This window comes from Salmo salar, chromosome 07 (assembly GCF_965601325.2).
Source record: "Salmo salar chromosome 07, fSalSal1, whole genome shotgun sequence".
Taxonomy (NCBI): Eukaryota; Metazoa; Chordata; class Actinopteri; order Salmoniformes; family Salmonidae; genus Salmo; species Salmo salar.
Window position 1 is genome coordinate 34186667 of NC_138297.1, and position 12345 is coordinate 34199011.

Consider the following 12345-nt stretch of genomic DNA (forward strand, 5'->3'; position numbering starts at 1 on the left):
AGGAGGGGGGGGAAGGGAGGAGGATTCAGGAGGGAGGAGAAGGTGGCAAAGAGCTTCCTAGGGTTAGAGGCAGATGCTTGGAATTTAGAGTGGTAAAAAGTGGCTTTAGCAGCAGAAACAGAGGAAGAAAATGTAGCGAGTAGTAGTTTTGAAATATCTCAAAGTTGTAATGACACAGAGGACATTTTTGTTGTTGAGCGAGAGCAGTGGCAGCCAGGGAAAGTGTTGGGGAAATAATTTGGTGTCATCTTGGGGTCTTAATGTGAATTACGGGGGGCAGTTACCCCAGGGGGCTAATTACCCCCTAGTACCCTAAACAACTTAATCAGTGTATTTGATCTGCCTATGTCATAGCACCAGACAAGCGAGTTTACCTCTTTAGCACTAGGTAATTGAGTTCGGAACAAGGAGATTTCACATACAAACTTTATATTTCCAAATTCAGAATGAAATAGGCTTCCCATAAATACCATGCTCGCTGTGGTAGAACGTTAATTTCGATTGCAGATTTTCTGCTTTTATCAGAGTGCCATCAAGTAGCCTGTCACGTTTGTTGTATGAAGGAGCGGACCAAGGCGCAGCGTGTGTGTCGTTCCACATTTTATTATAACTGTGAAACTATGCAAGACATACAAATAAACTAATAAACAAAACAACAAACCGTGACGAAGCAGTGCAACATACACTAACTGAAAATATAATCTCCCACAAACCCAGGTGGGAAAAACAACTACTTAAATATGATCCCCAATTAGAGACAACGATGGCCTCTAATTGGAGATCATCCCAAAATAAACATAGAAAAACATAAACTAGAACCACACAACATAGAAAATGTAAACTAGACAAAAACCCCTGTCACTCCCTGACCTACTCTACCATAGAAAATAAAAGCTTTCTATGGTCAGGACGTGACATAGCCTGATTTCCGATGTGTCCATGTAAACAGGATTAGTAGGGAAATTGCTCTTGCAAAGCATATATATTTTAATTTAACTACTATATTAATCTGACAATCCACAATTGCATTATTGTGTGCATGTAACTGTACTCGTTGGTGCAATAAACATCAGTAAATTAGTTAGCTGCAGCTGGTGGTAGAGATGCTGGCAGAGCTGGATGTCCCCATCCACCTGCTTCAAGTTGTCTTTCTCCCTGTGGTGTTTGGCCTGGAGCCCATCAATGGTAGCTCTCATGGGCTCTATCCATCAGTTGTAGTCCAAGACAAAGATGCGACCTCTTGTCTTGATGGGCTATGGGAGAAGCTGTCTGGGGCAATGGTGGTGTGGCTAGCAGAGGTAATCTCTAGAGCCAGACGGCTTACATACGGGAGACTAAGGCAGAAATGTGCTAATTAGATCTGAAATAAAGGCACAACATTATTTTAATGAGAATTCACTCCACTTGACAATTCAACATAATTAATTATTCTTCATGCAGATGACCTGTATGACATGAGACAGATAGCTAGCTATACAGTACAAATACTTTTTATGTCATTGTAATGTAACACAGATACAGATGATGTGCATGGGATGGCTTCAAATAATAATGTTACTAGTGCTAGCTAGAACTATCCCTGCACTTTAACAACAACTAGCTAGCTACAGTGCCTTCAGAAAGTTTTCATACCCCTTGACTTATTCCACATTTTGTTATGTTGCAGCCTGAATTCAAAATTGATTACATGTATTTTTATTCAAAATTGATTACATGTATTTTTATTCTCACCCATCTACACACAATACACCATAATGACAAACTTAAAAAAATGTATTTATTTTTTTGCTAATTTATTGAACATGAAATACAGAAATATCTACACTGAACAGAAATATAAAAGCTACATGTAAAGTGTTGGTCCCATGTTTCATGTGCTGAAATAAGAAATCCCACAAAAAGCTTATTTCCAGCAAGTTTTGTGCACAAATTTGTTTACATCCCTGTTAGTGAGCATTTCTCCTTTGCCAAGATAATCCATCCACCTGACAGGTGTGGCAAGAAGCTGATTAAACAACATGATTATTACACAGGTGCACCTTGTGCTGGGGTCAATAAAAGGCCACTCTAAAATGACACAGTTTCAAGTTTTGAGGGAGCATGCAATTGGCATGCTGACTGCAGGAATGTCCACTAGAGCTGTTACCAGAGAATTTTATGTTCATTTCTCTAAAATAAACTACCTCAAATGTTGTTTTAGAGAATTTGGCAGTATGTCCAACCAACCTCATAACCACAGATAACGTGTAACCATGCCAGCCCAGGACCTCCACATCTGGCTTCTTCACCTGCAGGATCGTCTGAGACCAGCCACCCGGACAGCTGATGAAACTGTGGGTTTGCACAATTGAAGAATGTCTGCACAAACTGTCAGAGATCATCTCAGGGAAGCTCATCTGCATGCTTTTCGTCCTCACTAAAGTCTTGACCTGACTGTAGTTTGGTGTCAGAACCGACTTCAGTGGGCAAATGCTCACCTTCGACGGCCACTGGCACACTGGAGAAGGGTGCTCTTCACGGATGTATCCCTGCTTCAACTGTACTGGGCAGATGGCACAGGATGTGTATGGCATTGTGTGGGCGAGCGGTATGCTGATGTCAAACATTGTGAACAGAGTGCCCCATGGTGGCGGTGAGGTTATGGTATGGGCAGGCATACTGTAAGCTACAGACATGAAAAAAATTGCATTTTATCAATGGCAATTTGAATGCACAGAGATACCGTGACGAGAGCCTGAGGCCCATTGACGTGCCATTCATCTGCCGCCATCACCTCATGTTTCAGCATGATAATGCATGGCCCCATGTTGCAAGGATCTGTATGCAATTCCTGGAAGCTGAAAATGTCCCAGTTCTTCCAAGGTCTGCATAGTCACCAGCATGTTTGGGATGTTCTGGCTCGACGTGTACGAATGTGTGTTCCAGTTCCCGCCATTATCCAGCAACTTTGCACAGTCATTGAGAGGAGTGGGGTAACATTCCACATGCCACAATCAACAGCCGTATCAACTCTATACATACGAGATGTGTCGCGCTGCATGTGGCAAATGGTGGTCACACCAGATACTGACTGGTTTTCTGATCCACGTCCCTACATGTTTTAAGGTATCTGTGATCAACAGATGCATATTTAGCTTTTTCAAGCATCCTTTTGCATCCTGTAGCACAAACTCAAAAAAGTTCTGGGACACTGTAAAGTCCATGGAGAATAAGAGCACCTCCTCCCAGCTGCCCACTGCACTGAGGCTAGGAAACACTGTCACCACCAATAAATCCACTATAATTGAGAATGTCAATAAGCATTTTTCTACGGCTGGCCATGCTTTCCACCTGGCTAACCCTACCCCAATCAACAGCCCTCCAACCCCCACAGCAACTCGCACAAGCCTCCCCCATTTCTCCTTCACCCAAATCCAGATAGCTGATGTTCTGAAAGAGCTGCAAAATCTGGACCCCTACAAATCAGCCGAGCTAGACAATCTGGACCTTCTCTTTCTAAAATTATCTGCCAAAATTGTTGCAACCCCTATTACTAGCCTGTTCAACCTCTCTTTCGTATCGTCTGAGATTCCCAAAGATTGGAAAGCTGCCGCGGTCATCCACCTCTTCAAAAGGGGAGACACTCTAGACCTAAACTGCTACTGACCTATATCTATTCTACCCTGCCTTTCTAAGGTCTTCAAAAGCCAAGTTAACAAACAGATTACTGACCATTTCGAATCCCACCATACTTTCTCCGCTATGCAATCTGGTTTCAGAGCTGGTCATGGGTGCACCTCAGCCACACTCAAGGTCCTAAATGATATCATAACCGCCATCGGTAAGAGACATTACTGTGCAGCCGTATTCATCGACCTGGCCAAGGCTTTTGACTCTGTCAATCACTACATTCTTATCGGCAGACTCAACAGCCTTGGTTTCTCAAATGATTGCCTCGCCTGGTTCACCAACTACTTCTCTGATAGAGTTCAGTGTGTCAAATCGGAGGGCCTGTTGTCCGGACCTCTGGCAGTCTCTATGGGGGTGTCACAGGGTTGAATTCTTGGGCCGACTCTCTTCTCTGTATACATCAATGATGTCGCTCTTGCTGCTGGTGATTCTCTGATCCACCTCTACGCAGATGACACCATTCTGTATACCTCTGGCCCTTCTTTGGACACCTTGTTAACTAACCTCCAGACGAGCTTCAATGCCATACAACTCTCCTTCCGTGGCCTCCAACTGCTCTTAAATGCAAGTAAAACTAAATGCATGCTCTTCAACCGATCACTGCCCGCATCTGCCCGCCTGTCCAGCATCACTACTCTGTAAGGTTCTGACTTAGAATATGTAGACAACTACAAATACCTAGGTGTCTGGTTAGACTGTAAACTCTCCTTCCAGACTCACAATAAGCATCTCCAATCCAAAATGAAATCTAGAATCGGCTTCCTATTTCGCAACAAAGCATCCTTCACTCATGCTGCCAAACATACCCTCGATAAACTGACCATCCTACCGATCCTCGACTTCGGCGATGTCATTTACAAAATAGCCTCCGACACTCTACTCAACAAATTGGATGCAGTCTATCACAGTGCCATCCATTTGTCGCCAAGGCCCCATATATTACCCACCACTGCGACCTGTATGCTCTCGTTGGCTGGCCCTCGCTTCATACTCGTCGCCAAACCCACTGGCTCCAGGTCATCTACAAGTCTCTGCTAGGTAAAGCCCTGCCTTATCTCAGCTCACTGGTCACCATAGCAGCACCCACCCTTAGCACGCGCTCCAGCATGTATATCTCACTGGTCACCCCCAAAGCCAATTCTTCCTTTGGCCACCTTTCCTTACAGTTCTCTGCTGCCAATGACTGGAACGAATTGCAAAAATCACTGAAGCTGGAGACTCATATCTCCCTCACTAGCTTTAAGCACCAGCTGTCAGAAGACAACTACAAATACCTAGGTGTCTGGTTAGACTGTAAACTCTCCTTCCAGACTCACAATAAGCATCTCCAATCCAAAATGAAATCTAGAATCGGCTTCCTATTTCGCAACAAAGCATCCTTCACTCATGCTGCCAAACATACCCTCGATAAACTGACCATCCTACCGATCCTCGACTTCGGCGATGTCATTTACAAAATAGCCTCCGACACTCTACTCAACAAATTGGATGCAGTCTATCACAGTGCCATCCATTTGTCGCCAAGGCCCCATATATTACCCACCACTGCGACCTGTATGCTCTCGTTGGCTGGCCCTCGCTTCATACTCGTCGCCAAACCCACTGGCTCCAGGTCATCTACAAGTCTCTGCTAGGTAAAGCCCTGCCTTATCTCAGCTCACTGGTCACCATAGCAGCACCCACCCTTAGCACGCGCTCCAGCATGTATATCTCACTGGTCACCCCCAAAGCCAATTCTTCCTTTGGCCACCTTTCCTTACAGTTCTCTGCTGCCAATGACTGGAACGAATTGCAAAAATCACTGAAGCTGGAGACTCATATCTCCCTCACTAGCTTTAAGCACCAGCTGTCAGAGCAGCTCACAGATCACTGCACCTGTACATAGCCCATCCAACTACCTCATCCCCATACTGTATTTATTTATTTATCTTGCTCCTTTGCACCCCAGTATCTCTTCTTGCACATTCATCTTCTGCACATCTACCATTCCAGTGTTTAATTGCTATATTGTAATTACTTCCCTTATCCTACCTCATTTGCACTTCTACTGTATTATTGACTGTGTGTTTGTTTATTCCATGTGTAACTCTGTGTTGTGGTATGTGTCGAACTGCTTTGCTTTATCTTGGCCAGGTCGCAGTTGCAAATGAGAACATGTTCTCAACTAGCCTACCTGGTTAAATAAAGGTGAAATAAAATTTGTATTCCCAGTCATGTGAAATCCATAGATTAGGGCTTAATGAATTTATTTCAATTTACTGACATCCTTATAGGAAATAACTCAGTAAAATCTTTGAAATTGTTGCACGTTGCGTTTATATTTGTGATCAATGTAGTAATGACATTATGCTGTGGCAGAGCCAGGGTGAAATGTCCCTTTAAGGGGAAACTCATCAGCAAAACAAATCAACATGATGATGTGGCCAGTGACAATATCCAATAAGGTCCAATATCTTGAAGACCTGACTGCTGAAATGCAAAACATTTTTGGGACTGTATCAACAGCGGACTAATTAAAAAAATACCAAAATATAGTTTGATTTTCCCTTTTATAACAGATCGTACAAATGCCAACACACACACAAACACAGATTACAAGTCAAGCTGTAACCCTTTAAAACTAAACCAAACAGGATAATTTAACAAAGGAAGCCATGCACGTCTTTTATTTCTATTGAATTGTTTTCTGATTTTCTTTTGCTGTTTGACTGAAAGTGTGTGAGTTTTCAGAAGCGCCACACACACCACACCACACACACACACACACACACCACCACACACACACACACACACACACACACACACACACACACACACACACACACACACACACACACACACACACACACACACACACACACTTCCCTGTTCTGTATAGACTGAACCTAGAAGACATGCTACAGCACATAGCTGACATTCTTTACAGGTGTTGTAGGAGGCTGCATGCATGAGAAAATAACTTTGCCCAACAACAAAAATGTGGGTTAGCTGGCAGTTTGAGAGTGTTACAAACGCCAACGTTCTTGTCACATCTTCTGTATTAAGTCTCCAACGCACAGAACATGCCTCTAGAAATACCACATGGAATCACCGCGTCGAATGTCTGACTGAAAAGGAGAGAAGATAGAGAAAGAGAAGGATAGAAGAGAGAGAGAACACTCCCCGTCTGTTTTTCCCTATCTTCCTCACTCCCTCCCTCCTTCCTTCCTCCTCTCGCTCTGTCTGTCCTCTGCTCTCCCCCTTTCTAGAAAATATGAAGGAAGAAAGAGAAGATAAGAATCCGGGGGGGACGAGTGTGAACAAGAGAAAGTTCCAGGAAAGCAAGAGAGGGGGACAATAATAGGCGGATGGAAGGAAGGAAGAAATTAAGGAAGGGATCTATCCAGCCATACAACGCGATTAAACGAGACATGAACGAACTATATATTGACCTATATTAAACGTAGCTACTCGACTATTCTCAACTTGTGACGTTTAAAACTATTTTAGGATAGTTGAATACGCAAACTTTGGCTATTAGGAACCAAGTTATCGTAGTTTCTAATTCATACAGCAACTTCCAGCGTTGCAAGTCACAGCTCACCCCGGAAAAGGATTTAGCCCCAAGGACCACCGACGAGGGCAGGTCACCGCAGCCGGAGTTTAGGCGTTGCCACACGGCTTTGACCCGGAGCCATGGCCGGGGCGAAACCAGGAGTCCACGCTCTGCAGCTCAAACCGGTGTCGGTTCACGACATACTAAAACGGGGGAGCAAGTTTATCAAATGGGATGAGGTTAGTAGTTATATAGCCTAGTGGCTCTGAACGTGTTTGTTTGTTTGTGAGTGAGTGAGTGAGAGAGAGTTATAGCCTACATTTAGTTTTCTTCTCGTTTTCCCCCCACCACAAGTGTTCAAGTTGCATTCATTATAAAATAATAGTAGCATAGTTGATTTCATTGATACATCCTTACTTTGTGGACTTTAGAGTTTACTATTCTAGACACTGCAGTCCAGAGGCTGTAGGTAGGTATGTCACCCTATTCCCTATACCAGGGATCATCAACTAGATTTAGCTGCAGGACAAATATTTTGTTGAGTGGAGGGTCAGGAGACTGGAACATAATTACAAGTAATTTGTAGACTGCCCAAACAGATGTAATATTTGCCTAAAACAATCATTTCAAACCTTGCTTACGTTTATATATGGTCACACATATCTCTTGAGGGGCCAAATAAAATCACCCGCAGACCGCAAGTTGGGGACTCTTGCTCTATACTTTTGACCTATTGGCTCTGGTCAAAAGTAGTGCACTATATAGGGAATAGGTTGCCATTTGGGATGTACATTTCGGACTGTCCTGCATACCTATACCTATCCTGCAATAGATCGGCCTAGCTCTGCTCTCCTTTGAATTCTTGTCAAGCAAGTTTTTCCACCACTCAGGTCTTTTAGACAACACAACTATCCACCAAAGCCCTTTTTCTTTCCCACTTTTGGCCTCCTCTCTCTTTCTGTTTTGTTCTAGCACCATTTTGTCACTGTTTTCCCAAGGGATTTCGATAAACAGTGGGAGTCAATGGAATGACACAGGGTGAATTATAATTTTTATCTCAACATAGGAGAGACAGACTTTGTGAATTGAGTTTCTGAATGAACATTCCATAGGCCTACTCTTCCAAACCATGTCGACATGTAGCCTAGGCTGAAACACCCACATTTGTATGTCCCTAACTCTATTTAAGACATTTTAGGCTTATTTTAGTACTTCCTGTTTCAGGTAGAAGGTTGTTAGTCTGGAAACAATATTTTTTGTATTTTAATAAAGCAAGACAACCCAAATATGTTTTACGGGAAATTCCACAGATCTCCCCACTGGATTGGCCCTACTCTCTCTTCCATGTATTTTCACCCCTCCTTGCCTGGCAACCGTGGACTGTGTGTGTGAGAGAGATATATTACGTTTCATTGTCAGTATTTTAGAGGAGGGCGCCTGAAGCATTTTACTGCTTTAATGGTGTCAATAGGAAAAAATATTTTTGCAAACAGACAGAAGTAATAGACTACAAATAAAATAAAAATGTATTTGTCACATGCGCTGAATACTACAGGTGTAGACCTTACCGTGAAATGCTTACTTGCAAGCCCTTAACCAACAATGCAGTTCAGAACATAGAGTTAAGAAAATATTTACTAAATTAACTAAAGTAAAAAATAAAAATAAAAGTAACGCAATAAAATAACAACGAGGCTATATACAGGGGGTACCGGTACAGGTTAGTCGAGTTAATTTGTACTTGTAGGTAGGGGTAAAATGACTATGCATAGATAATAAACAGTGAGTAACAGCAGTGTAAAAACAAAGGGGGGAGGTCAATGTAAACAGTCTGTGTGGCCATTTGATTGTTTGTTCATCAGTCTTATGGCTTGGGGGTAGAAGCTGTTAAGAACACTTTTGGACCTAGACTTGGCGCACCGGTACCGCTTGCTGGAGAGAACAGTCTATGACTAGGGTGGCTGGAGTCTTTGGCAATTCTTAGGGCATTCCTCTGACACCGCCTGGTATAGAGGTCCTGGATGGCATTTACATTCCTTCTCTCACTCTTTCACTCTCTTTCTTCTCTCTCTCTCTGTTTCTCTCTTCCTCCTCAGTCTCACTTCATCTATCTTTCTTGCTTTCTCTCCCTCTCCCCCTCTCTCTCTCTCCTCTCTTCCTCCTCTTTCTTTCTTCCTCCTTTCTCTGAGGGAATTCCCAGGAAGTTGTTAGGCCTGTGATTAACTTTGCGAACTGCAAGGGACAATGTGCACATCTCTCCACTCCCTCTTTCGCCTCCTATATCTCTTCCTCATTCGCTCTCCCTCTGCAGAGAGAAACAGAGCTGATATGACGAGACTAACTTGTAGTAGGAAAGAGAGAAAAAAGTGTCAGAGAAAGAGGAGGAGTGTGGGAGAGGAAAGAGAGGGAATGTGAGAGAGCAACATTTCACGTTGTTCAGACCCCAAATAAGGACATCTGATTTGAGAAAATGGGAAAGAGCCGAGAATCTAGCCTCAAGTTAATACCAGCCCCCCCCCCCCCCCCCCCCACACACACACACACTGTAGAAAGACATGCAGCACATTTCTCCACCTACAGTGAGTCAATGTGTGTGTGGTGTGTGTTTCACTGTGAATTACTTCCTGTCTCAGCTTGTTGTGCTCTCTGGAGCCAAAACTACTTTCCCAGCCCTCCCTACCTTCTCCCTCCATCCCCCTCCCTCCCTCTTTCCCCCATCCCTCCCACCCTTCCCTCTCTTTCCCTCTTCTTCAACCCTATCCACTCTGCTCCTCAATTTAGATAAATCACAGTTGAATTCAGTAAAAATGATTCTGTGTAACAGAGAGAGAGAGAGAACCTCTACATACTGTTGCACCAAATACCTCTGTGAGTTCAATCCTGAACCCTTGTCTCTCTCTGTCACACACACACACACACACACACACACACACACACACACACACACACACACACACACACACACACACACACACACACACACACACACACACACACACACACACACACACACACACACACACAGACACACAGATCCTGGACAGTACAGTTTAGTGTACTCTGGACTCAAGAACCTCCCTAGAATGCGAACCTGATGGTACCATATTCTAGTGTTACGATACCAGAATTTTTACTTCGAAACCAATACCAGCCTTACCATCACGATACTCGATACCGTCACGATACTCGACACCAAAACGATACCATAGCAAAAAAATAAGGCATATTAGCCAAGTCACAGAATGGCACTTGATCCAGACAGATAAACTCAGGTACTGCTCTGTTCAATCGTTGGTCATCTTTTGAGTTCAATATCTTTACATTTGAAATGTTTTATGTCAACATTTTTCAGAGACAGCTATGTGTGCATTAATTAATCAATTATGCAATCATACAATCAATTTGACTTTGGTAAAAACAATCTAACTACATTGAACAAAAAATATGAATGCAGCTATTCAAAGATTTTACTGAGTTACAGTTCTTATGGAAACCAGTCAATTGAAATAAATTCATTAGTCCCTAATCTATGGATTTCACATGACTGGGAATATAGATATGCATATGATGGTCACAGATACCTTTTTAAAAAATTGTGTCATGAATCAGAAAACCAGTCAGTATCTGGTGTGACCACCATTTGCCTCATGAAGCCCGACACATCGCCTTCGCATAGAGTTGATCAGGCCGTTGATTGTGGCCTGTGGAATGTTGTCCCACTCCTCTTCAATGTCTCTGCGAAGTTGCTGGATAATGGCAGGAACTGGAACGCGCTGTTGTACACCCTCAATCCAGAGCATCCCAAACATGCTGAATGGGTGACATGTCTAGTGAGTATGCAGGCCATGTAAAAACTGGGACATTTTCAAATTCCTGGAATTGTATACAGATCATTGCAACATCGGGCCGTGCATTATCATGCTGAAACATGAGGTGATGGCGTCAGATTAATGGCACAACAATGGGCCTCAGGATCTCGTCACAGTATCTCTGTGCATTCAAATTGACATCAATTTTTTAAAATTTTTATTGTGTCTGTTTTCCGTAGCTTATGCCTGCCCATACCATAACCCAATAACCCCACTGCCACCAATGTTGTCATCAGCAAACTGCTCACCCACACAATGCCACACTCTGCAATCTGCCCAGTACAGTTGAAACCGGGATTCATCTGTGAAGAACACACTTCTCCAGCATGCATTACATTACATTACATTTAAGTCATTTAGCAGACGCTCTTATCCAGAGCGACTTACAAATTGATGCATTCACCTTATGATATCCAGTGGAACAACCACTTTACAATAGTGCATCTAAATCTTTTAAGGGGGGGGGGGGGGGGTTAGAAGGATTACTTTATCCTATCCTAGGTATTCCTTAAAGAGGTGGGGTTTCAGGTGTCTCCGGAAGGTGGTGACTGACTCCGCTGTCCTGGCGTCGTGAGGGAGCTTGTTCCACCATTGGGGTGCCAGAGCAGCGAACAGTTTTGACTGGGCTGAGCGGGAACTGTGCTTCCTCAGAGGTAGGGGGGCCAGCAGGCCAGAGGTGGATGAACGCAGTGCCCTTGTTTGGGTGTAGGGCCTGATCAGAGTCTGAAGGTATGGAGGTGCCGTTCCCTTCACAGCTCCGTAGGCAATCACCATGGTCTTGTAGCGGATGCGAGCTTCAACTGGAAGCCAGTGGAGAGAGCGGAGGAGCGGGGTGACGTGAGAGAACTTGGGAAGGTTGAACACCAGACGGGCTGCGGCGTTCTGGATGAGTTGTAGGGGTTTAATGGCACAGGCAGGGAGCCCAGCCAACAGCGAGTTGCAGTAATCCAGACGGGAGATGACAAGTGCCTGGATTAGGACCTGCGCCGCTTCCTGTGTGAGGCAGGGTCGTACTCTGCGAATGTTGTAGAGCATGAACCTACAGGATCGGGTCACCGCCTTGATGTTAGTGGAGAACGACAGGGTGTTGTCCAGGATCACGCCAAGGTTCTTAGCACTCTGGGAGGAGGACACAAGGGAGTTGTCAACCGTGATGGCGAGATCATGGAACGGGCAGTCCTTCCCCGGGAGGAAGAGCAGCTCCGTCTTGCCGAGGTTCAGCTTGAGGTGGTGATCCGTCATCCACGCTGATATGTCTGACAGACATGCAGA

At 44.1% G+C, this 12345-nt stretch overlaps 1 protein-coding gene across 2 annotated transcripts in view; it reads left to right on the forward strand.

The window, feature by feature from the left end:
• The first annotated feature begins 6729 nt into the window (after positions 1–6729).
• Positions 6730–12345, forward strand: part of LOC106591031 (1-phosphatidylinositol 4,5-bisphosphate phosphodiesterase beta-3) — a 127580-nt gene continuing 121964 nt past the window's right edge. Inside the window, exon 1 of one of the 2 annotated variants that reach the window (XR_014392908.1) lies at positions 6730–7443. Coding sequence is in view for 1 of the 2 variants with exons in the window: in XM_045721871.2 (XP_045577827.2) it covers positions 7345–7443 (99 nt within the window). In the remaining variant the exon portion in view is untranslated. The remainder of the gene's footprint in view (positions 7444–12345) is intronic. The other variant, XM_045721871.2, reaches the window with a different exon arrangement.